Source organism: Odontesthes bonariensis, chromosome 17 (genome assembly GCF_027942865.1).
Source record: "Odontesthes bonariensis isolate fOdoBon6 chromosome 17, fOdoBon6.hap1, whole genome shotgun sequence".
NCBI classification, from domain to species: domain Eukaryota; kingdom Metazoa; phylum Chordata; class Actinopteri; order Atheriniformes; family Atherinopsidae; genus Odontesthes; species Odontesthes bonariensis.
In genome coordinates, this window is record NC_134522.1 from 26,459,614 (window position 1) to 26,485,909 (window position 26,296).

At 40.2% G+C, this 26,296-nt stretch overlaps 2 protein-coding genes across 4 annotated transcripts; both read right to left on the minus strand.

Annotated features, from left to right (window-relative positions):
- Window positions 1-2,351: 2,351 nt before the first annotated feature.
- On the minus strand, window positions 2,352-5,275 carry foxi2 (forkhead box I2). The gene is made up of 2 exons (XM_075447943.1): window positions 4,669-5,275; window positions 2,352-3,984 (listed from the first exon to the last, which is right to left on the minus strand). The coding sequence occupies exons 1-2, from the start codon at window positions 5,273-5,275 to the stop codon at window positions 3,407-3,409; spliced, it is 1,185 nt and encodes a 394-aa protein (XP_075304058.1). The 3' UTR covers window positions 2,352-3,406.
- Window positions 5,276-19,550: 14,275 nt separating this feature from the next.
- LOC142365971 (phospholipase A and acyltransferase 4-like) lies at window positions 19,551-23,835 on the minus strand. 3 transcript variants are annotated; one of them, XM_075447731.1, is made up of 4 exons: window positions 23,673-23,835; window positions 23,276-23,384; window positions 22,852-23,120; window positions 19,551-19,879 (listed from the first exon to the last, which is right to left on the minus strand). In XM_075447731.1, exons 1-4 carry the CDS (start codon window positions 23,685-23,687, stop codon window positions 19,844-19,846), a joined length of 429 nt encoding a protein of 142 aa, XP_075303846.1. In that variant the 5' UTR covers window positions 23,688-23,835; the 3' UTR covers window positions 19,551-19,843. The 3 variants fall into 3 exon arrangements, with proteins under 3 accessions (XP_075303846.1, XP_075303847.1, XP_075303845.1); XM_075447732.1 differs by lacking the exon at window positions 19,551-19,879 and adding an exon at window positions 20,180-21,684 and having other exon boundaries at window positions 23,062-23,120; window positions 23,673-23,834; XM_075447730.1 differs by lacking the exon at window positions 19,551-19,879 and adding an exon at window positions 20,180-21,684 and having other exon boundaries at window positions 23,673-23,830.
- Window positions 23,836-26,296: the final 2,461 nt, after the last annotated feature.

Genomic DNA, 26,296 nt, shown 5'->3' on the forward strand with positions numbered 1-26,296 from the left:
GCTTTTCACATGTCACCCGATAGAGCTGTGCGAATGCCAAATTAGGACGGGATGCCTTATATTCCAGGCGCAAAAGAAGGTGATCAAACAGAGCCTGGGTCAATGGATCCTCTCTAATTAAGAAGTTCACATTTGGCAGCAAGGCCACTCATTCACAGACAGTGCTGGTGCAGCCTGGCCAAGTGGAAAGGTTTTGAAACCGCTCGGGTCTTGTGCGAGTTGTTCAGGAGTCATAATGGCACTTCAGCTGCACAGATCAAGCAACACATTTACACCATAACTGATTTGTGTTTTGTGCTTGGATTTAGGCACTTCTTCAGATCAGGTCGTCTTTAGCTATTGAGCTGTGTTTCTAAAGACATCAATTCCTAATGCTTATGTTTTAATTTGCAGGTCACACTGCATTTAACTAAACACAAGTGAACGAGCAAGATGAAATACTTTCTACAATGTCTTATCTTCATTATTAGACTGTGTTTATTTCCCTTAAACTAAATTAAATTCTCTTGTAAATGAAAAACTATATAAGCCACAAATGCTGCTTAACTCTTTTTACCAGCATTCATTCTCCTATCACTGAAGGCCAAAACAGACACAAATCCAAGATTATGTCAAATTACTATCGCATCAATTTCATTGCTCAGTGTTTAAGAACATGGATACAGGCATGGTGTGAATTATACACAGTGAACGCCAACTAAATCGTCAAATCTTTCTCCCTAATCTGCATGATGAGGAGCAAATATTTGCGATGGAATATCTTGATGCGTCGTCTCTTAGCAGGAACAAAGCAAGATGGCTTCCTCTAAATTTGGGGCAAACAGAGCTGGAAAATGTAGACAAAGAGAGGCTTAAATCCCATTGGTCTAAGGGGGATATTTTCACCTTTCTTCAGAGAGTCCCTAATTGATACATGGGGATTGGCATAAAGGACAGAAGACAATAGCTCTATTGTCTCATGGTTTTCTGTATCAAGACATCTGTCAACTGCTGTGTGTACGCTGTTTAGGCTTTGCTCCGAACTTGAACTTCTGGAAATTTCTCAGCATAGCTTGTTTCTGTCTCTGACACTGCAGGACATGTTGGAGGAAATTAGTTTTGACTTAAATTAGAAGTTTTAGAAGTGATAAAGGCACATTTTAGAAATATGACACGAAGTGTAAGTGTAAGTGTTGAGTCACCTGCAGGATGGAATACAACTCGGAAATTCAAACTAAGAAGACAGCTTTCAACCTTTTAACTGTTTTTGAGGATGGAAGTTTTATCTCCATATAAAGGTGTTCAAAAATATCGATCATAAGGAGCATTGATAAGAGCGTATTGCAGAAATATATATGAGCTGATGCTGCTGGGAGAGCAGGATATTTGTTGCAAGAAAAGATTGATTTAAATTCAAATATTCACTTATTATTCTCTTTGCATTGGAAACTTCATACTCCACATGAACTATTGTGTCTTTACTGTAGATAAGCTTCTGTTCAAGTTCATATAACCTTTTAGTTGTGCAGACCATTCACTGTAATCTATTAAAAGCGTGTGACAACTGTCTCTATTTCCCCTAAAATAAATAGCAAACCGAGGGCTACATTTCTTTCCAGAATATTAAAAAAAGAAAAATGTGAGAAAATTACTGACATCTGAAAAATAAAGCATTACTCTGGAATTGTTCAACATTTTTACTGCCATACTGATTTCTTTAAAAATGTCTTCAGTCACTGAGACCTGTTTTCCAACATGTTAACAGTATACTGTATGAGGCAGTTTAGGGGTCGACATATGGAAAATGTGGTGATCTCAACGTGATTCTGAGCGTCAAGATTTTCCTTTGACCATAACATCGCACGTCCGACATTAATCACTCATCTGACTGGAAGAGAAGGGGACTAACAGTAGCAGAAGGCCGTCAGATTTAATTTCAACTGAGAACAGCAGGTAACTAATTAAATTACCATAACATGAAGAATCATAAATACTATTAAAACTGTATAAAATGATCTGAATTTAATCCCACAACCGGCATCTGCATTTTCAACAAACGTGCACGTGAAAGCTAGAAAAGCATTTAAAATGCACTTAGATATAAAATGGTAAAACCACATACATTTAAAGTTACATTTAAAAAAATAGCGACGATAAACAAAAAATCTGTGTGTGTGTGTAAGTGTTAAGAGGCTGCATGGAGATGAAATGGAGTAGAAGAAAATTGATTGTGAGCTTAACGTGAATTTAGGGGAAAGCATTCAAATTATAATCAAGGCCTGAATACACTTGCTGCTCGACTTGAAAAGGATGCAGAACAATACAATGAAGGCCACATAATATTTATTTATGATCACTGTTAAAACTGCCTGTAGGACGTATGCACTGTAAAAAGAGTTTTTTAAAAAGAAAGACAACAGCAGATACAAAAGCCATTCAGTGATTGTCGGACTGGATCCTGAGAGAAATCACTATAGGAAAGAGCTTTGATTATCTGCTCATATATACTGTATATTTATGACATCTGGGTTTTAGTTATACTGTTCTTGGTGCAATTTGTAAGCTAATATTCACTTCTGCTTCAATCAAACTATGTTCGAACAACAGTAGAACAATGGCCTATTAACATAAATAGCATAAATATTCACAAACTTTCTTTATAATTTACAAAAATACACATCTATCAAGTCCACGTGTATTTACATGAGCCGTAGAGCTGTGGTTTCAGGCAACATGGAGGATATGAAAATAAGGCTAGCCCATTCCCAGTTCGTGTATGAGTAAAATTTAATATTACTGCATTTGTCTCAGTAGAGAAGCAAACCCTTCAGAGCGGGGCCCTCTTGTCACATGTGATTGTTGTTTTGAGGTAATGACGGTGTCACGAAGGCAACTTTGGCTGGATTGTCTTGATAATGAATAAAGTGTGGGATCAACTGGAAGGATTTGGCAGCTTTTCAAGGGCTCAACTTGTGGAGGAAAAAAAACAAAAAAAAAAACTATCAAAAGTAGATTTACAGTACAACTTGGACAAGATGGAGTAGTTTTGTCTAAAAACAATGGGAAGATGTAAAATACTTCAAATATTACAAAAGATTAGGAGAATTCAAAGGTTGCTTTAGCTTGCGAGTATATTTCATCACTGAGAGCACAGTGGGAGATTTGATTTGATTCCAAAAGAGAAAAAAAAAACACAAGTGCTCATCGATTTTTCTCAATGTTCAATTAAGCATACCAAAACGTTTTGTGTCCTGTAATCTCTCTGGTATGCTGGTCAGTGGAGAAGTGTGTCTTTGATGCAGAGGGGCTGCGTAACACTCCAACTCACTCTGCAGTCTGACATCTCTGGAAGCATGCGTTTTATTTCTTTCAGCACGATTCACAGAGCGAGTCTATGTAACAGGGTGAAGCTGTGGTCATGCGTGTCCTATAGCTCAGTCCCGTCCCTGGGGTAAATCAAGCTGTTGACGCTGAAGCTGTTGTAGAAGTGGCTGTTAAACTGTCCACTCTGCCCGCTGCCAAACGTGTTGTAGTACACTCCACGGTTGAAATGCAAGCTCTCATTGTGCTCTGATGCCCCCGTGTCCTGCCCGCTGTGGCTGGGGTGGTACGGGCTCAGGGCAGTTATGTTCCTGTTTGACAGCTCGTTCACCAGTCCGAGGGACCCCTGCCGGCTGGGCGCGCCTGAGCTGAGCGTGGACATGTTGCTGTAAAAATTGTTAAAACACGGCGTGGTCGAAGTCAGCCCAGGCGGCGACGACGAGGAGTTTTTGTGGTTTTCGCTCATGGCTTGCATCTCCGGCGAGGAAGGCCCCAGGAGCTGGGGACTGCCTGAGGGCTTCAGTGAGGCGGCCGCTGTCGGTCTACCATCCTCAACCTTCGCGGCTGTGGCTGCTGATCCTCCGGTGCTGTTCGGATCTGACCTTCTTTTCCTTTTCCGGCGGAAATTTCCGTTGTCAAACATCTTTTCACAGTTTGGGTCCAACGTCCAGTAGTTCCCTTTTCCTGCAATTGAAAATAGAATTTTTTTTTTTACTCAAATGTCACCTGATATAAGTTATGGTTTCACTATAAAGGTTTGTTCATAATAAAGATGCTTTTTTTCCCCCCATTTGTTCCCATTTTTTAAAATGTGAAAATGTGACTCACATTTGCACATATCCAACACTTTCCGAATCAGCAAAAATCCTAAAGTACAAAAGCCATGATCACTTTTCCTGAAGTTTCTGGGAAAACTGTTGAATGTCACCTTTCCCTGAGCTCACTATCTTGAGTTGAAGGTTGGAATTATAAACATTACGATCACATTCAAGTCCAACACATGCTCAATGGTAAAAAATTTTAAAAAATACTGTTACATCAGGTAATGGAAAAATTTAAAATATATCAATTATTGTAAATTAATATATTTTGTACAGTTAAAACGTTCTAATCTAATTAAACTACAAGCTCACTACACATAATCTGTCATAGAAAACCACAACTGTAGGCCTATCATAATAAGGAGCTGAATGTTGATGTTTAATTCCAATAAAAATTGGACAAAATGTTAAGTTTGGCGGGTGGGATATTCATAATAAAGACTCCATAAAAATAATTCTTGTTTTACATTTGACGGTGGATTTAAAACAGCCTTACTGAATGTTTAAGGTGGAACCTTTTTACGCGTTTAAAACATTTTCACGTTACCTGGGTCGTCCTCGTCCCTCGGCACTTTCTTGAAGCAGTCGTTCAGAGACAAGTTGTGTCGGATCGAGTTCTGCCAGCCGGCTTTGCTCTTCTTATAAAAGGGGAAATTGTCGGCTACGTACTGATAAATCTGACTCAGTGTCAGCTTCTTCTCGTGCGCATTCTGGATCGCCATGGCGATGAGCGCGGAGTACGAGTAGGGAGGACGCACCAGCTTCAGCAGCTCCTCCTGGCTGGCGATGGACAGCCAGCCCAGGTCGGCCCCGCCGAATCCAGGTGAGTTGGTGATGAACTGCCGCTGCGAGCCGTAGGAGGGCGGGATGAACGACGCCGGGTTGTTGCCGTGCAGGTAGGAGGCGGAGGAGTTGACGCCAGGCCCGTTGAGCCACAGGTACGGGTTTGGAGACGCAGCGTAGTCCCCGAGGCCGTAGCTGGCAGGTCTCTGCGTGCTTTGGAGACTCTGCTGGTGATACATGCTGCTGAAGTTGTCGCAATACACAGCGGCCATGTCCGGGGACTCCTGGGCGCCTTTAGGTGGGAGAGAGCCGACGGTCGGAGAGGTGTGGTGGTGGTGCTGGTGATGGGACTGAGGGTCGATGGAGTTCATCACTCCCCGCGGACTCCCAAAGGAAATGCTGAAGCGGTTGAACTGGCCTCTCCCGGTGATGCGCGAGCAGCAGCGGCAGCAGCAACAAGTGTCAGAAGGGATGGAGGAGTTTTGGGAGCTTTAATAGAATAAAGCATCGACTGCAGCCACATCCAGGCAGCAGATAACTTCCAGCAGCCAATAGACACACGCAGGGGGTGTGGTCATGCTGTAACTCACTCAGCAAAGAGTAGGTCAGTGGTTAAAAGCTCCAGGAGAGCAGCTGTGGTTGTTGGGTTCAGATTTTCCCTGAGGGGCGGATGGTGTGAGCATTTAACCTCAGCCAACAAACAACAAACAGGGACTCCAGAGACCACAATTATAAGTTTTGATAGTAATACATCGATTTCCTGGCCTTTTCCCACAGACCTGCACCTTCAGACCCAAGTGTTATCCTTAGAGCTTGGATACAAAGTGGAGATTGTTGTCAATTTTTAAGTCAGTATTGCACATTGTTCAACATGATCTTTAATTGTATTTTGTTGATTTAGTTCTACTGTCAAAAAAAATCAGTGGAAGGCAAACTAACACCCTGCCACCCTTCATTCTCGGCCCATTTTGAACACAGATTGGAAACTTGACAGCTCGAGCTTTTGATTGAGTAAAGAATGAATGACTGAACGCGCACTATTGCACTGTTAGCTCATAGCTGCCGTGATGTTGTTATCCGGGGCTATGGGGGGGGGGTCTTATTATTGGAAGCTTTCTACACACGCGCCTCGTGGGATGACTTCATCGATGCGCGCTGCAGCAGCACAGCTCATTCACTCCGGTAAGGACGTCCGTCGTACTCAAAGTCGTCGTCCACGTCGTCAAATTCTGATAAATAACCTGCCATGTTGCACAAAATTAGCAGTAGCAAACTCCATGTGAAGTTAGCCGACCGTCACAGAGCACAGAGTGAATAAACTGTGCTGCAGCGGCGCGCGGCGGTGAAGTCATCTCACTAGAACGCTTCCCATGAGCCCCCCCCCATAGCCCCCAATAACAACAACACAGCAGCTCTGAACTAACAGTGCAATAGTACGTGTTCATTCATTCATTGGTCTTAAAGTATTGGTGAAATAAAGACAGATAATGCCTTATTTAGAGGCTGTATTGTCTCTGCCCTGTTCTCTCCCGTTATGGACATACGCGGAACTCGAGTAATCTAAATATCTTCCGAAGTACGCCGACTTTCACCAAACTGTTATCGAGTAGATGAACGTATTTTATGCTAGAAATAAAAAACTCAAACTTCTCCTTTAAGTACGATGCCTTGAAAAAGTATCAGCCCTATGAAATACTTTCTCTTTTGGCTGCTTTATAACTAGTGATTAAGGTGGAGTTTTTTGCGGATTTGATAACATTTTCAATTGAACTCTTGTTTGTAAACCAAACCAGAAATAAGACCAAAAAGGTCAATGCCCTTTAGAAATGAAAGCTAGTTTATTGGGTTGTGGCTCTAAAAGAGTGGCACACCTTGGCACATGCTCAAAGATGAACCTCTGTCCCAGTTTCAATTTTCTGAACTACTAAAACAAGTTGTCGAGAGAATTTGTCTGTATTTAGCACCACTCCTTCTAACCTGACCAATACCTCCCCCACAGCATTATGTCCCCCCCATTAATTTACTGTAGTGGTGGCTTGTGTGGTTTTTGGCTTCAAAAAGGTTAAAACAAATGCACACGCTACTTTTCAGTTTCTTTTCTTTTTTTTCTTCAAAGTACAACTCATAAATCCGGACCATTTGTTCTTAGTATATTGTAAAAAACATTTCAATGACAAAGTGTAATGCAGCACAATAGGAAAATCCCCCTGAGGAGTAATGGGGTTAATAGGACAGTGAAAAAATTCTATTGTGAATAAGTTTTAATTGCCTGCATTAAAAACAGACATGATTCTGTCATAAAGATTAAAATATTAAGTCCTTAAACGTGAAAAATATGAACGTAAAGTGAGAGTATATCGATCAGCAACAACATTAAAACCACCAAGGAAAAGGGACTTTCGAGTTCTGTGTGTTTGACCTTGGAACCATGGCACCAGAACTTTAGGTCCTGTGGGTGAGATGGCGTCTGCGCTTAAATTTGCAACATTCCTTAGGTGGACTCCATCTTTAGACTCACTATTACTGTAGCCCTTATCAGAAATCTAGTAATACATTTGTCCAGAACATAGTCTGCAATCTTAAAAGGTGATATCTTACCCCTAGGAACTAACTTTTAATGCCTAATGCGAAATCATCAGCAGATGAAATCACAGCTGCAATGAATTGCTAGTGGGAGGGGAGTTAAAAAAAAATCCAATGACAATTGTAAACACTCTGCAGGACAATTCTTGCACCAGCAATCTTTTGCATAAAGCTGTGATTTAGCGCTTTAACCGTATTCCCAGCGCTCCGTCTGCAAATTATGTGCATACCAATCAGAAGTCAAGCTGTGTCTGTAAAAAGAGAGTAGAGAAAGTGTTACAACTGTACAACTTTTGACGTTTTTATTATGAAACTGCTATGTTTTGTGCTGTGGGCCAACCTAGTAATTTCACAGTCTGTCATGAGATTGGGCTTGTTTTTGCTGTCGCTGTACAATAAAGTTCTTTTCTGAGAGTATTTGGTTGAGTTAAGACGCTGGGATAAGAATTAGCAACTTCAAGTCTGAGGCCATGGTATTCACATGGAAAAGGGTGTTGTATGTAAACATGTACGCGAACAACACTCCATGTTGGGAGAGAGTTACTGCCTCAAGTGGGGGCATCGAAAGGAGCCAGTTGCGGTGAGTCAGGCAACTGGTCGGGGTACCTCCCTGGAGAGATATATCACTCCAGGAGGCCTCAGGGCAGACCCATGACCCGAGACTTTATCTCTTCGTTGGCTTGGAGATGACTCAGTGTCCCCCTGGAGGAGGTGGCTGGGGAGAGGACAGTCTGGAGATCTCTGCTTAGAATTTTGCCTCGACAACACTTGGACTTGGATAAGTGCTAGAAAATAAAAGAATGGAAAAAAGGATTCAATTTCCCTTTGTGACACAAGAACCCATTGATTAGATTTTTGTATCTGTGATTTGACTACTTGCAGTTTTCAATTTTTCTTTTTTCGAATCTAGACACTAACTCTCAACCACAATTCGAATTTTTGATTTATTATTTTTAGGAGTTACAAATCAATTTAGAAAAAAAATCTTTTTACTTTTATGCCATGCTGTACATAAAGCCCTGCTGCTTTACTCTTGATTAGCACTAAATCTACTGAAATCACAAAGTTCTATTTCACATTGTCTGAAAGTAGTTTTTTCTTTTTTTTCTGCATTGCCTAATCATTGTTTGTGCCTCAGTTAAATAAATCCTAGGTTTAAAAAAGATAACTGAGCAGCAATCATTTTGTAATGACTGCAGCAGTAACCAGTGGGTCGGCAGGTTTTGCTGAGATTGAATAGCATGTCACATGAAAGTAGCTTCATCCTGTCAATTTTATTTACAGCATAAATTAAAAATGATACATCAACTCTGAATTAGAATTGATATTTGACCAAAAATGATAAAAAGGCCAAAATACATCACTCTCACACACACTTACAGCCTCTCTGAGAAATTGGCAGCTTTGTGATCACAAAGACCATGTGATCACACCAGTGCAACCTTCTATATCAGAGCTAATTACATTATTTATTAATTATAAAGCAGCAACATCTGATGAAATCCATTTGTGAGCTGCTTTTGTAAATTATCTTATAAGCTGATGATGACATTGTTAGGCAACACTGTGATTCACTGACTCCTCTAAAACAGTCAGGCAATGACTTTTCAAAGTAGATTTTTACGTTTCATATTGATTTAAAAAAAAAAATTAGTTCTAAATGCTTTGATTGCTGTTTTTGTGATTCTTTTCTGTTAACTGCAGAATTTGTTCTTGCGCAGATGTGTTCCATGGTTTTTATGTTCTATAGTTATGGTATTTGTTGATAAATTACTGAAATCAGGCTGTTGTAAATTTAGTAACTGAGACTTTAAACTGACTGGAACCAACAAAATTAAAAATTAAGATTATCAAGACCATGACTTAAATCAGTTCTGTGAACACATTGCCATTGTTAGGGATATTAAGAGCACAAGGACACTTTTTGAAGTCATCAGATCCCTTCTGTCTGTCTCAGGCTCAGACGTTTCACAGAAGAATCACTTGTGGAGTCATACTGCCACCTTGAGATTTTTCCTCTGAAGCAAATCCCTCGAGGGTGGCCCCTCTCGAATATCTCGAGTTCTGTGTTGGAATTAATAGCTGCCACAAGATGGAGGCAGCTCACTGCCTAAAGTACAGAGAGCGCGAGTGAGCTGACAGGGAGGAACGGGAAGCATAACAAGGAGAGAGCCACACTGTGCTGTAAATGTTGATGAGCCCTTGTAAGTTTTGGCCCCAGAAATCTAATACGGAAATGTGGTTTTATTATGGGAGCTCCTGTAGTTTAAAGAGTCTTTGAAGAAGTTGAAATAAGCTTTCGACTGATCAAAGGTTATTCCAATCAAGAGAGTCCTGCATATGACTAATAGCTGCCCAAATAACCTGTGTCATGGTCTTAAAACAGTTCACATAAATGTTTTTTTTAAAGAAGAACCCGTCTGCATTTTGCTTGAACCCGATGGTGTTAAATTTCCTCTTGGAGAGGAACTTTCTTATATAGTGGAGTCAGACCCCTCCTGAGCCCCTCTGTGATTGCCTTGGTTGGTATTGACACATTATCTGCCAACACTTCCTCATTTTTCAGAATCTGATAGACTGGGGTTTTCCTCTTAATGCAGCTTTTCCACTGAGATCCAGGCCACAGGGTAATTGTCCTGCAGCAGCAGGAGTCGTTCTGTCTGACTGTAATTCTATAATATCGGGGTTGGCTATGACAATAATCTCAGGGTCCATCACGCGTCGCCAAAACTGTTTCACAAACTAAAATGTATGTATGATGATCTGAGATTGTGGAAGAGGGAAGAATCATTGGCTCTGAAGCTCATGTCAGCAGACGCTTTTGAAGAGCAAATGTTTTGCGAACACAGAGCTGCTTGACTTCATACTTTTCTTCTTTTTGCTCTTTTGGTTAAACAAGTCAAACAAGCAATGGAAAGCAGACAATGTGATTGTGGTCCACAAAAATGTATTTTTTCTATCTATTATCATTGTCTCTCACAGACTCAGTTGTGGTGTCTGAAAATAATACTGTTATGCGTTTCTCCCTTTAGTATGAAACATAAGGAAAAGGAAAAAATGATTTTGAAGCTCTGTCCCACTGGGACTGGATCCCACCAATTTCAACTGACATAGATTGTTCTTCACCACTTTGATTATTTAGATAAAAAGGGTGCTCATCTTGAAGTCAGGACAAACATTATAATAAGAATATAACAGTGGAAACAAGTCTAACTGTGTTCTGCTCTGCCCAATTGTTGCAATTTCACAAAGAGTCAGAATAAACTGGGAAACCTTTATCAAATACTCAAAGAAAAGATGAGTGAAATGCGTTATTGCTACCCTGGTTATATCATGTTATGCACGTGAATTAATAAGGAAACATGAAAGGACAATTGTGGCTATTGGCCTTGACTTGAAGTTCCCATCTGAATAGATAACATGAAAAATGTTCTTTTTGAGACTGTTTTAAAAGGGAAACTTAAGTTTATGAATGCTCGAGTACAACTCTTTCAGATTAGTTTAAAGTATAGTTTTCTTATGTTATATTTGAATGAGAACTTGTATTTATAAACTAAGTGGCAAAAACAGGAAAAAGACCCCCCAAAAAAGAAAAGGGTGAAGTTGTAGTACTGGAATGCATTTGTCTTTCTAGAGGGGTAAAAACTAATTTAGTTTCACTGTAAATAATTTACCCATAAAATAACCGTAAAATACTTGCTGCATTTTTTCTTTACAAAGAATTTCCTTTCATTTATCTTCTATAATATTGCAATGCCATCTCACAAAACACCGAAGGGTTCCTATGCAACAAACCGATATCTAGAACCAGCAGAGATGAGAGGCCTCCTGCTGGGTCTCTTCACGTTGCTAGCATCTAAGCAAAAAAATCGGCACATGTACAAACTGCAAAAATGACTTCCAACTCCCAGTCTGTACAAGAACTCGTAGCTTGCCAGTGCAGAAGGGGGCGGTAGTACATTCGATTTAACATATATGAAATCGGAAAAAAAAAAAAAATTGCCAGAAAAAACACAAACGTAGCGGTGGGAGGTTTGTCTTTGGGTAATGTCCTTCATACAGAGCTGCACTCGCTTGAATCATGATTATCTGTTCGTCCTCAGTTTCCTCCCTCCACACGGCCGTGCTGTAGTAAAAAGTGTTGCTTGTTTAGGATAAATGAAGACAACAAAAGAGAAGACAAAGTCCTTGAGGTGTCAACTGAGTCGATAGCTTTCCATCACAGCTGCCTCCCTTCTCATGCACTCACCAACAGAACGATTCAACATGCTGAAGTGGCAGACAGAAAAACATCCGAGTCCAACAATGGTGACTGTGCGTTGCAAGCTGAAAATACGAGAGAAACACATGTTCCCCGACACTTCCCAGACATTCTCGAAAGTTGTTTGCCTGACTTAGTTCCCCATTGGGATGCAGCACATGTAGTTAATGCATGTTAATGTCTAAAAATGACTTAAAGTGTTGTATGCTGTTTAATGCATGTTTATAAAAAGGACAATGCAATTTGTAACTTGACCACAGGTAGAACAGCGCTCGTCTGTGGATGTGATAGCCGATGTGGATCAATAAACAATTCAATTAAAAAAAAAAAAGTTGACTTTGATTTAAAAAAAAAAAAAAAAAGTTCTGCAATGGGTAAGACTTAAGACTTAGGAGGGGTTTGATGGATGGTGTTAATCCTTGAACTGTCATAAGACAAATTGTTGGTTCGAGTTTTGGCATGCACAGCATATACTACTCGGCCTGCATGGAGGTGTGTTGGTTAGCATCATGTTCCTGGTTTGGGACTTTCTTTGTGGAGTTTGCATGTTCTCCCTGTGCATGTGTGGCTTCTCTCCAGCTTCCTCCCACTGTTCAAAAACATGCTTGTTAGGTTAATTGGTGACTAAATTGTCCCAAGGAGGGAGTTTGAATGTGCATGATTGTCTCGTTTGTCTCTGTCTGACCCTGTGATGGACTGAGTATACTCCATTTCTCACCCAGTGGCAGCTGGGATAGGGTCCAGCCCCCCCATGACCATGGATTGGATTAAGTGGGTATAGAGAATAGATGGATGGATGGATGGATGGATGGATGAACAGACAACATATGCTAGTGTCCTTTCCCTTTTGACCAACTTGAAGCTAGTGTGATGGCAGATGAGTCACGGATGAACTTTGGCGAGCACGTTAAATTCCAAACTTCTTTAAGAACAGATCACCAGTTCTATTATACTGATGTGCTCGACATTAGAAATTGTCAACATCAATCATAAAGCATTTCTCTACACTCTGGGCCTGTGGGTCTGGTCTTAAGTTAACTGTGGGTGCAAAAAGAATTTCTGTCTTTTAGATTGATAAGTTAAAAGTTGCACAATTGTTGCCTCTCTATATAAACAAAAGGAACTTGGAGTGGAAAACATTTGTTTGACCTCATTTATGACACTGCTATGTTTTGTACTGGACTAAAGTAGCTATAATATGTTCTGTCATGAGATCGGACTGCAACACAACATCATCACAGACTATATTTTGCAAAATCATCAATAACTATAAATAAATTGTGTATTTGAAAACATTTCCAATGAGAAATGGACACTAATTCTCATGAAAGTAAGATTTACGGCAGCTAGATGATGAAATATTTTTCTCACAAAATATAGACATAAAAAAGCCTACAGTGTTATGAATGTGCTGGCAAATTATCCATTTTGACATTTAGGAATGGAAACTTAACAAATCCCGATAAAGTTAATAATCTGAAAAGTTTTTTATGCCTCAAGGATAAAACTTCCGTGACACGAATAACTAGTGGGTGGTCTAATGATAGATTACATAAATGTTAAATTAGTTTCTGTCACTTTTAAATTAAATGGCCTTAACATGGAAACTTAATGGACAAAGGACACCCTAGGGCAATTAAGCAAACATTGAATGATAAATGTGTGGTGGAGATGTTTTCACCCCCAAATGGTTACGTTGTGTATAATCAATAAAATCTTCATATGTACATAAACAGGCAACCGTGTCAGGCTTTGCTGCGTTACCACCAGTGGGAAAGGGGGAGGCTGAGCTGCAAACCTGTAAACCTGTGGATGCAAAGACCTTTTTATTCCTGTTTCAGACACAGTCAGGCTCATTCAGTGGATGCACAATCTCCACCATTTACCTGCAGTCTATTTCTGAGACATTAATACGCCCATGCATCAGGCCCTCTGAATCTCCCTTTCTTAGATCAAGCAGGATCGTTTACACAGGAAGCATTTGGAAATAAACATTTGCACTTATTATGTGTGTGTTTCATGAACAGACTCATATGTGAGAGCAACAGAGGACAGATAACGTGTATACACGAACAAACACAGAGGGCATTCATATAAGGCGGTAATAACATCGTGCTACATTTGAGAGGCCAGCCACAGTTCTGTGGGCTGAGCGGGTATATACAGGAGATGTTATTTCTCTATATGTTTATAACGCTGCCATGGAAAAATAAAAGGCTCAGCCACAGGCATTTCCTCAGCTCCTCTCTCTCCTCAGTCATCTCTCCAAGCCTATGTGGGAGAGAAGCAGTGAGCATTTAGATGCGGGCTGAGCACATGCCACGCTTCATCATTTTCAGAGACAGGCATCCTGATTTCTTTTTCTACTTTTGTGCGTATGCAACCACAAACCCTTTTCACCATCCATCTTTTGTTTCTTTGCCCAACTCCAACATTATCTACTTTGATTGTTTGAACTCTGCACTCTGAGATGTTGACTTATTGCAATGTTAGAAACATGGGTCTTTAAACATAAATATTTGTAGGAGGCTATTGGGTGCGTCTATTGTTTGGTTGGGCTCTCATACAGCTCATATTGCAGGCCACCAAGGAGCGGATATTTGCTCACTGTTGTGCTGTTTTGCATTTGCTCTGAATTTGAACTCGGACCCCCTTGTTGTAAAATAAAAAGTAAAAGGTCACAGCGGATTTTTCTTTAACCATCTAAATGTTATATCTAGATATTTATCGAAATAAGAATAATTCATAACGTTTAGATTTTAGAATCAATCAAAACAGTTTAGCAGCTTTCAAACTCTGAATGTATTCAAGATTCAAAAGATAACTGCAAAGCACAATTCTTCTCTAAGTGTTGCTTTTAGACCAACTTTAGATCTTTTTCAAATGTCTGTTAAGAAAAGAAGATTCAAGGAAAAGGGAACTGGAGGAAATGACCCTTATTTTGCACAGGTCTGCTCTGAATGATAGTCCCAGCCTATGATGTGAATGAAAATAACAGTTGAAATCATGTCACATTTGATTATTTTCAGATACAGCTATCTTCTCTTCATCTTTGCAACCCTAAAACCAGCTATCTGTGATCCAAAGGATAATTAAACCTCTGAGCATGGTGGTAAATGTTTGGTCTCATTTTGCTTGGCTTTAAAGAGAATGTTCTTTTTGGATGCGGCAGTAAGAGCATATATAGCCTTTAAAAAGGCAGAACTGTAGCTGCTCTGGCCTCTGATGTGCCATCCAACTTTAAAATACAGCTTTGGGAGCTTGGTCTTCTTCAAAGCCTTCTTTTTTCTTTTGCCTTTTCCCCCCCTTCTGCCAGCCCCAACTTGATTCTGCCTGCTGCTTCAACATGATGGGTGAAGAAGTCAGGTGAAAAGCCTGAAAGAAACTGCAGCTAATCCATGAAACAAGCCACTGCCGCCAAAGCTGTAGTGGTTATAGCAGAGAGAAATACTGAGGACTTGCCCATTGTGCCACTGGTGTTGTATGTGCTGATCACTGTTGTTTGTAAAATTTGCTGCAAGTAATCACCTCAAAAAACCCACCTTTCTTTTGACTTGGAGGCCTAATGGCTTTTTTTTTTTAGTAATGACTTTGTGCCTTTAAGAGCACAAACATCATTAACCGAGGCCATTGTTATTTTAATCTCTCCCAGTTAGCAGCCGGAGAAACCAAAGCTTTGTCTTGCTGAGACAGTTTCCTCATTGTAAGCCAGCCCGGAGTAAGAAGGGGGGTGGAGGTGTTTCAGCCCTTGCCACCTGAGTGGGCATCAGCAACCCTCACATTTAGGGTGGTCCTACCCTCCATCTACAAACCACGTCCTCCTGGCTCCGGTCTTCCACCACCCCATCCTCCCACCAACCTTTCCCCCTCTCTCTGCACAACCTTTCTCACAAAAAGCCCTTTACACGATGAAGAAAGTTTCACGGGCCTTCATTTGTTGACTTATCTGGCATGGCAGCTGTTTGCCTTTTCAGGGAAAAAAAAAAAGAGTCTTTAACACTGTTTGTTGGGCTTGTTTAGCAGTTTCGAGGTGGTGGACTTTTGTTACCCCCTCCGATACACAGGAAGAGCCTGTGCCATCTCCTCCTCAACTTGAGCAGGTGCAAAGACAAGGCTCAATGACATCTTTGTATCGAATGGAAGAAGTTTGGGGGTTTAACTGCAGTTCTGGCTGGGCCTGGCACCACCTCTCCCCCCATCTGCCTTTGGGGAAACTTGAACGTGAGAAGTTAGTAGAGACAGACTGCTGAAGGGGAAACCATACATCCTTAACTGACACAGGCACCAAAAGGTAGTTTGTTTTTGGCCTCCACGGCTGCCTGTCACACTGCTTTCATCACAGACTGCTCTGCTTTTTCTTGCTGTACTTAATCATGCTGTCCCTGAACCCAACTCACAATAGAAGCTCACAACAAGTCCCGTTTCCTAAGTGTTCCTTTTCTATAGGCCTTTAAACTCCATAGTAAAGCATCTGTGACAGTATTAATCTTACTATAAACAAGACAAGACATGTTAACAATTCAGTAAAATATGGTAATACTGTACAAACAGCATTCATTCATTCATTTTCCATACATGCTTCATCCATTCATTGTTGCAGGAGGGGGGGGCTTAGGTCTATCGCAGCATTCATCAAGCGAGAGGCAGGGCACACCCTGGATAGGTCTCCAGTCTATCAAAAGGCCAACACAGAGACAAACCACACTAACACACACACCCTCCCACCTTCTGTTTGGAGTGCAGGAGGGACCCAGAGTAGTAGAAGAGAATCCATGCATGCGTGCATGGGGAGAACACGCAAACTCCACACGGAAAGGCCCCAGCCGAAATTTGAACTGGGAACCCCTCTTGCTATGAGGGAGCAGCGCTAACACCACACCACCGTGTAGCCCTATACAAACAACATCTTATTAAAATAACTGGGTTAACTGAGGCTCACTGTTGGACTAATCAGGTCTGTTCCTCATTTTGCTGTAAGCCTTTTTCTGAGTCAAGACCTGCAAATCTGTCCACTCTGAGTCGGCTGATTGGGGTGACATCATGGCATGATGGGAAAAAAACCCAAACAAACACTGGTTCAGTGATCGTTGCTGTAGAATTACCGATAAGCACATCGGTGCTACAAGAAAGAAAAATATTGTTATTAAGATATTTATCGTCAACCTGTGTGTGCTGCAGGAATCTTTGACATTTTTTCCTTCTGGTTGGGTTTGATTGCCTTTTTCTTTTCTCCACTCTGCTTGTAAAATCAGGAACGTTGGCACGCCTACTGAATCTGTAAATACTGTTGCAAGTTAACTGAGATGACAACAACTGTCTCATACATAATAATATGTTTAAGCATCACTTATACAGATGCACAAAATGCACTTCTATGTGACCATTTACTAGAAATGGGAAAAATATGTTCTCGTGTGGCCTTGCAGTTCAAATTTATGATAAAACCTTCAAGTCATAGAGCCCTTTAGCTCTGCTTTGAGCCAGACAAAAAAACTAATTCCATGAAGTGTGTTGAAGTCCAGTGTTGTATTACTTTTAAAAAGAACTAATTATATTATGGGCTAGCTGCCATTTAAAAATCATTAGTTATGTTTTTATGTTATTTTTTTGTGAAAAGAAACTTGTTGAATTACTTTTGCACTATAAGATATAAACGATCAGATGCTATATCTATTTTATAGTGCTTTATTAACAATCAATTAAGTTAACAAATAAACATAAAACCAAGCACGTGGGGCTCAATGCTAAACAAGTTATAGGAATGATTGTAACTCTTCAGCTGTTGATAGCATCTCCTTCACCAGATAACCAGCAACGTGTTCATTAATTGCCGATTGAACGACAGCTTTAGCTGACTTGAACGTTGGCTGGGGGCTGCAGAAACCAGTGGAAGCACTGGTGTTGTTGTGGAGCTATTTTTAGCTTGCAGATGCTTCCTCAAATTCAAAGTGAAGTCCTTCACTGCTCACAGGCTCTTATTATCACCCAGACACAATATCCATTTCACCGTGATTGCTCTTGCCACCTGAACAGAAAAAACACAAAGCATTTTTGCTTTTTCTCTCTTTCTTTCTTTTTTGTTTATTTTATGGCAACATAACTCTGAGGCTGACACAGTTAAATGTGAGCAGTAAGGAGCTGCTAATCTGAGAAAGTAACTAGCGATGGATTACTTGAATTGCGAAAATAACAATATACACAATATTACGATGTACCACAAATAGTCATCTAAGTACTTTGTATTTTGTTACTCTAACAAAGTCCAAGACCAGCATATGACAGCTGTTGATACAGAATATGACCAGCATGGATGCCATTTTGCTGGCTGCAAAATTTTTCACTCACTGGTAGGGTTACCATACTCCTTAAATGGAATAATGTCGATCGGACAGTCTTCTGGTTTGATAACTGCAGCATCATCTTATAAAATCAACATTCGAATGAATGTAGGACGTCTGTTCAGTAATTTCGGCAGATGTCCCAGAGAGAGAGAGTTAGAAGCAACAGAATGTCATTTTCACACAGCCCACAGAAGAAGCAGGTGTTCCCGCTGCGGGGAAAAGACCTCTCTCTGGTGGGGGACAAAAGCACCAAGATGGAAATACAGGTACTGTCAGTCTCCTCTTTTTATGCTGCAATTTCCTGAGTTGTGAATTTGTATTTTACTGTGTGAGGAAATGGATGTGTGGCTTTACAGTTTGTACAAAATGTGAATTGCCAACTGCGCAAGTCCAAGCTCAGTGCGTGACGAGTACTGACCAGCCAGCCAAGCAAACTGCTTCTCATAAACAGGGACAAAACATCTGTGTTGAAACACATTTTAAAAAAATTTAGCCACGAAGCAAATGACTATCTGATACAAAAGTGGCACAACAAATGTATGTTGTGGTGTAAAAGATTACAATATGGCATGTGCTCAAAGAGGAAAATTCCTTCTATGTTGTTCCTCTTCTAAGTAGGTTAGCTTGGCTCGTTAGATGTCTAGTGCAGATAAGAGATTAATTACAACTAAGTATGTCACACAACCCCACTTAAAAAATATTTGTAATAATAAGGCTCGCCAGGTATCCTGCCATGTCACTGCCTTGTAATCATAAGCAATTAATAGGGCATGAACTATCGGCCAGAGCCTAAAGGATAGGGCTGAGTAGCCAAACTGGCAGTGATCACTGCCACTGTACAGTGATCACAGGTAACATACATTTTCACAGGAGCCCTGCTCCTTTTTGCAGCTTTTGTGTTACAGTCACCAACTTGTGGTGGTCAGAGGATTAATCTCTAAACAACAACACTCAATGTTGTAAATGAGATAATCTTGCCCCCCCCTCCTTTTTTATTTTTATTTCCAGTGATGAAGTGGTATTTCAGTACTTTTTCGAAAGCCTTTGAACACTTATTCTGTCAATGGATATTCTATGGTGGTCGATATTGAAATGACTTCATTAGAAGCCATTCTGCCAAAGGTTCGTTGTCTCTTAGTCTGGCAAAGCCTTGACAATCTTTTGCCCCCTTTGTGATAAAGATCTATCTCTGCCCTTACATGGGTCCACTGAATTCAATTGAAGCCATTACTGAATATAATAGTTGGACAAATTCTGTCTGGCAGCAGGATGAAATAAAGCTACTTGTCCAGTGATCAAATGCAGCTGAAACCACAGGAACAGTCTATGGAGGTGGTAAAAAGAAATGAAAAAGTAGGGGGAAAGAAGCTGGGTCTTTCTGGTTAATTAACTTTATGATAAAAGTAAATGCAATTAGCGTTCATGTTTCTGTGCTCTACTGTGTCAGTACACACACTGTAATCACATAAATTGTCAGATTGTCTCTCTATCATCGCTGTTGCTTTACATTTGTTTCTACAGGGTGGTTATTTCTGAGCTGATTCTGCGCTTTATGATCAGCCACTGTAAGTCAATCTCCCAAAGTGTGTAGAGTATGAGGTTTTATTATTTCTGGCTTCAGTCCCTCAGCCCGAGCCTTCGCAGCCCACCCTGGATTTCATGGAGCTCTCAGAAGGTGACCTCAGCAACAATGTGGGGCGCTGTGCTGATTCTGGGGACGAGACAAGTCCAGCTGCCCCCACCTGCTAGCAGCTTTACTGTGTTGGCTCTGGCCCCAACTCCTTTTCACGCTGCAAAAAAAACATCCAATTACTCAGATTTAATTTCAGTTTGTTTTTTTTTCTGAAAAACTGAAAACACTAAAAGTCTGTTATTTGTTAATTTGTTTAAAAGTCTGTCGAAATTATTTTTTTTATATTTTCTTCATTGACCAACAAATTGTATAGACAGATAAAACACTAGCAAAAAAAAAAATAAAGTGTATAATATCTAACATCGTTCTGAAAGATTCTACAATCAGCAGATTAACTTGAGACAGGTGAGGGTGTCAGGATTTGGTATAATAGGAGTATCCACCAAAAGTTGTCCAAGAAAGGATGCCCACCATTTTGTGTCAGGGAATCATCAGTAAGTTCCAAAAAAAATTTTTAAATCTATTTTTTATTGCAAGATTGCAAATGGCTTTGGTCTTTCAACATCTACAGAGCCTAATATTGTGAAAAGATTCAGGGAGTCTGGGGAAAACTCAGTGCTTAAAGGCCAAGGATGGAAACCACTGTTAGATTCACGTTCCCTTTGAGTCGTCGAAAAAAATGTAATCTTAAAACTGTATTACACAAAGGAGGAAGCCATATATCAACTATATAAATGTATGGAGCATCATGAAGAGGAGAAAAAGACAACAACCACAGACTGTTGAACTGAAATCTTGCATTTGTCAAGCATGGTCAAAGATTCCTCTGAAAAACTAACAATTAGTATCATCAGTTCCCAAATGATAAAAAAGTTTAGATAAGAGAGAAGTGCAACACATTTGTAGACATGACTCTTTTCTATCTTTTCTTGAACATTTATATTTGGAAAAAACAAAGTTGGTCAACGAAGCAATGATTTTTTGGGATTTGTGTCAAATTTCAAATGAATCTAAGTGGAGTTTGCACATAGACATTTGTACAAGATTATGTTAATTTTCAACATCACAGTAAATGTCTTAGTCTGGCATTTGCCTCGATCTAAACTTCCATCTAAAGTCTAATTTTAAAGATAGGCCTTCCCTCTAGTCCAACATTCAAAATATGAACCACCTTCCAAGCAAAATATCCTAAAATGACATTTCCAAAAACCTCACAAAATTCCCCAAATATCCACCCTTCAAACTCTTACCTCACAGTAATGCAGAGACAAAAGTATACACATAAATACACACTTGATCCCGTTGTTTTGTATAAACACCCACCTGCCTGGGCTTTAACGGTTTACAATGAATGAACAGTGGTAGACTGTGATGCTGAACAATGCTTTCTCAGTGGCAAAAGGGGGGATAAACACCCTATAGGCTTAAGGCCTTAAAAAAAAAATTACTCAGCGTTCTCCTGTTTCTCCGTGCTGGCACTGTTTGCCTTTTCACAGATATGCTGCTCACTGCGTCTTCTATCAGTGCCTCTGACAGAGAAAAGGAGGGGAAAAAAACTGTTCTTACATTCAGCTTGTCTTGAGGCTAGACTTTTGAAGTAATGCTTATGCTAAATCTTACTTACCCATGACAAAAAGATTTTAGAAGCACATTTAATTTTCTCTGAATAATCAGCCCTTACACAATTCCAAACAATGCAATTCCCATTAAAAATGGCTTCATATCGTTTTTCTTTGCAGATCACAAAACAAAGGATTTTTATTTATTCACATAGTTTCACAAACTATGATCACTGCTACATGAGTTGATTTGGACAATTTATGTTATGTCGTATCCATGTCGTCACTTAGGATTGTCTCGTTTGTTGTCATCTTTCAGAAAGGCAGAAAACAGGGCGGCACCCAAAATTGCAACTGCTACACCTGCTGTGGCGACACCTCCAATCACAGCTGCTGTCTGAACCTGCAAAAACAACAACTTGTGACTATTGTCAAGCTCAGTCTTACCAGGAAATGTAATATATGCACGATTGTCCACTTTTCTAATCAGTACTTGTCTCACAATTCATTGTTTGAAATTTTGAGACGGTAGCATATCCCTGATTTCTGTCTAGTCGCATTCATCCAGCATAACAGGACTTGCAACACAGGAATAAAAAAAAAAGAAAGAGCTGTAACCATGTCAATTTTTGTAATTCTCTAGCCCCGAGCACATATATTCAACACAATCCAAACCATCTCGCATGAGAGCGCGTGAAAAGCATGAAATTCCAGGTGGGAGCCTGTGAAACTCATTTTCACAGTGATCCTGACTTTTTTGAAGAGCTTGAGTGGAGCTCAAGCAAAATCAAAGTTGCCTGCTTTGTAAGTTTTCCTGTCTTTGTAATCCATCCTCAGTGGTTCAAGGTGTAGCTGCAGCTCTTGGAACCTCTGTGCAGAGATTCTAAAGATAATTATTTGCCGATTCCAGGAAAACTCTTTGTTTTTGAATGACAAGCAGTCTAATCCTCTTTACATACAGTTTCTTCTAAAGTGTTTTAACGTTTCATTTCAGGTATTTGAGGACCCACATGTAAGGTCTTGTATTTCGGTGAGGAGTACAATCCTCCTCATTCATTCTGGTGAGACTAAACAAGGTTTTGATATACATGGTTTGAAACATGCATAATCACAAAGTAATCATTGCCACATATGTTTCTTATCAATCATACTAGACTGCGTTAGATGTGACTGTTGTTAGAATGAAATCAGGTGCTCGTATGATAAACCCTTCCAGTTTGGAGCCACAGCTGCAGACTAAACCAGGTAGTGCATCATTCTGATAAGGGGATTTCTAACTGAAACAACAAGAACATGTTTCTAACAGTAATTTTTACAGAAATTAAATGAATCCTTTAAAAATACAAAATTATCCTGTCCATACTCTATTTGATATGACTTATCCTCTGTCACATTTGACATGTAGTTATGTAGTTACAGCCCAAAACACTGCAATAATACATTCAAACCCAAATTCAATAATAATAATATACAGCCCAGAGTCACGTCTCACACTTTTGGCCTTATTAAACCACTTTTTAAGTGTCAAAAAGACATGAAAAGGGAAGTACAAAAACCCTTGCACACTCACCTGCCGTGACTCTGGCTTGCCGTATCGCAGCACCGTGACGAAATGTTCACAGTTCTGAGTGACAAGATTGTACTGAAATTCCTGACCAACCATGCTACAGGCATTCCTGACAATAATGTGAGGCTCACGAGGCTGGTACTCATCATCTAGGAGGTTGTTGACACAGAACCTGTCGGATCCGACCACTTCCCATAACCTCTGACGTCTCACCTGCGCTTTGCCGCTGTCTAGCAAAGTCAACAGGTCACTGAAATCTCCACCTCTAGGTGCTTTATGAAGAGATAGATAAAAAAAAAAGAGGTCAGAGAGACAGTATAATTGTGATTTTAACTATGTCGGTTCTTTCAAAAAAGATTATTAAAAGATTGTTCGAGAGCAGTGCTGTACTTTTGTAAAAAGTCAATAAATGCTTCAATTTACTTACTTGGAGGAATTAAATGAACAACTTCATTTCCTCCAATGAAGACAGCCCAATGCTTATAAGTCCCACGGAAGATCTCAATCAGATCCCCTGGCTTTGCATCACTGTCAAACTAAAATCATGAAACAAAAAGGGAAGAAATGAATCCATAAGACAGTGTAAATAGTCATTACTCTACAGTTGATAAGAACAAGAAAAATCATAGCACAATGGGGATAACAGGTTTTTATATTTTTCTGTCATTTAGTAGAGGGGTCTGAAGCCTGTTATTGTTTGATTTACAGGCTAATGAAAAGATTGAAATATAGTCAAACTAAACGCGTACAACATGTATGAATTCAAATTAAAAACCAACACAAAATATACACACATTTTTGTAGGTCAGCAATGGTGGACTCACCAGTGTTGGTGCCATGTTTTCACCTCTTCTTCAAGCAAGTAAAAGCACGAACGACTCACAGCAAATTAGTCTCTGCGGAAACTGAAACTTAAGTCCCCTGTCAGAAGCAACAGTGTTGAGGCAAGCAGGCAAAGATTAGGTGAGCAGGCTGGCCTAAGTTCGATAAACATTAAACCAGGTAAATGTTTAACTTGAACGGCTGCCATGTGGCTAAGTTTCCTTTCCTGTGAAACAGTAAATACAGTCAACCGGATTGGTTGCTTACCATTTCTATGCAAAACCTATGCATGACAGAGTAGACAATTATGTGAACACCAGTGAACTTCTACAAAGAAGCCTACAGTCAGTGTGGATCAAAATGCCATAACAGGCTAATTTATTACTACAAATAAAGGTCACTAAAAAGTCTATTTTTTTTTTTTAAATATCGAAACTGGCCAATGCACAAGGGCTCCAGTTACCAATAGTACCACTGCTGCCTTCACTTCTCACATCTTTTTGTCACGCCATGGGACTCATGTTTTTAGTTTTATGTTTTAGGTCACGTTTTGGTTTTCAGTCCATGTTTAGTTTTTAGTTTTGCCATGTTTTAGTTTCCCTGCACTCTGTTCATTAGTTCACTCCCCTCACCTGTTCATTCCCCACCAGCTGCACCCACTCACTTAATCACTCACTCCCTATTTAGTTTGCAGTTTCCCCTGTCTTGTGGCCGGATCTTTGTTTGTCTACCTACCCGACCTGCCTGCCTGCTTACCTGCCAAGATTCCCGTGCTACCCCATGTTCTTCGTCCCCCCTTCCAAGTTAAGTAATGATCTATTCCATGCCATGCCCAGTCCTTTGTTTTGTTTTTCACAACTACGTTTTTTTGAATCCGGCTCTGCCACGCCTTTTGTTTGCACTTTGCTTTTTGTAAATAAACCAAGTTTTTCTTTGAAGTCCGCATCCGTGTCCTACCTCCACCACACCCACGTGACACTTTTCAGCTCCCTCTATCAGCCCTTGGTATTTCTTAAGCCTCTCGTGTTCCTTCTTGATGTTGCTGGATCAATGCATCTGTTACTACTGCCTTCCTCTGTAGTATGTCAGCTATCACAATGTCCAGTATGTTAGCCATTGCCAGTTTATTTGTCTGGATCTGAAGTCCCACAGGATCTTAGTTCTGTCATTCCCCTCACCACCGTTGGAGGTATCTCCCACTTTGGCTTTGAGACTTCCTACCCATACTAGACGTCCCTGTACATTATTACTGCCACTTTGTTATGGCATTCCATTTATGTTGGAATTGCCTGCGTCTTACGCCCTGCTACTTTATGCTGGACTGTGTTGGAGGCCACTTCACAGCTTACATCTCGAGTTTGGTGTGGTAGACTTTGTACTAATATCAAAAAAAGACATTGGATACCTTCAATCTTTGTCATTATCCCAGTCTATTAGAACCCTTTTTCAAGAGAATCAAATTAATGGCAGACCTACATATTACATTTTTTGCATTCCTACATTTCTCTTATGGCCTGGCTGTGTTATAACAAATAAGGATGACACAGAGGGGAATTACACAAAATAATGATTTTTATTTACCTATCAATTTTCCATACCTGGGTAATCCTATTCAGAGTCACAGAGGGGCCGGAGCTTTTCTCACCTCAACACACAAACAAATAAAACAAACAACCATGCACACTCAGACTCACCATAGTCATAGTCAATTTAGAATCACCAGTTTTGGACCGTTGGAGGTAACTAGAGTGCCTGAAGAAAACGCACACTGGGGTTTGAAAGCGAACTCCACACATAGAGCCAGTGATGCTTCCTCTGTTGTGTCTGTGACATGATTTGGGGCATCAGAGAACAAACCAATAAACAGCTCAGGCACTTAAGCTGCACGTAAATGTTGCACCATTATATACTTTCCCATATGGTTGGGTATACAAACAGTTTAACAACCAATGCCACGTAACCACTGAGTACCCAAGCCTAGTTGCTACCCTTATGATATATGATGAACAACAGACATGGAATGAAATCAACATGTATTTCAAGTTGAACATGTGCTGTAAAAACAAAACCTCATGTATCCATATGGAAATACCTGAGAACAATGAGTGTGAACCAGAACCTTAAAGTTCAGAACAAGAAAACCAGAACACCAGAAATAAGAAACTGCAACATTCACTTTGGGTTTATCATCATAGGAAACCCCCTTGTTGGTGATTTCACTGTCCACCATTTGTTGGAAGACACTGTGCATTTAGGAAAGGTTTTTGAAAACTTGCTTTCTTTTCAGATGAAAACAGAAAGTTGAGAGAAAAAAAGTACGAGCTGATGATTTTCTTCAGCACACCCTTGCTGAAATATTCTCAATCCATGGTGGATTCTCTGTGGATCAAATATTGAATTAATGCTCATTAGGTGACCAAAAGCAAGGTTGTGTTGTAATGTTAATGCTGCTCATAACACTGTAATTTGTCAGGGGGCTCGTGTCTGTCAGCTTACTTTGGAATTCTTCCTTTCCCTGAAGTGATTTACCTGTTTAAAATGGACGCAGTAACATACGCCCAGCATTAGCAGGTGCATTTGGGAATATCAGCCAGAATAGACAGAAATCTAAATCTACTTTCCTTTT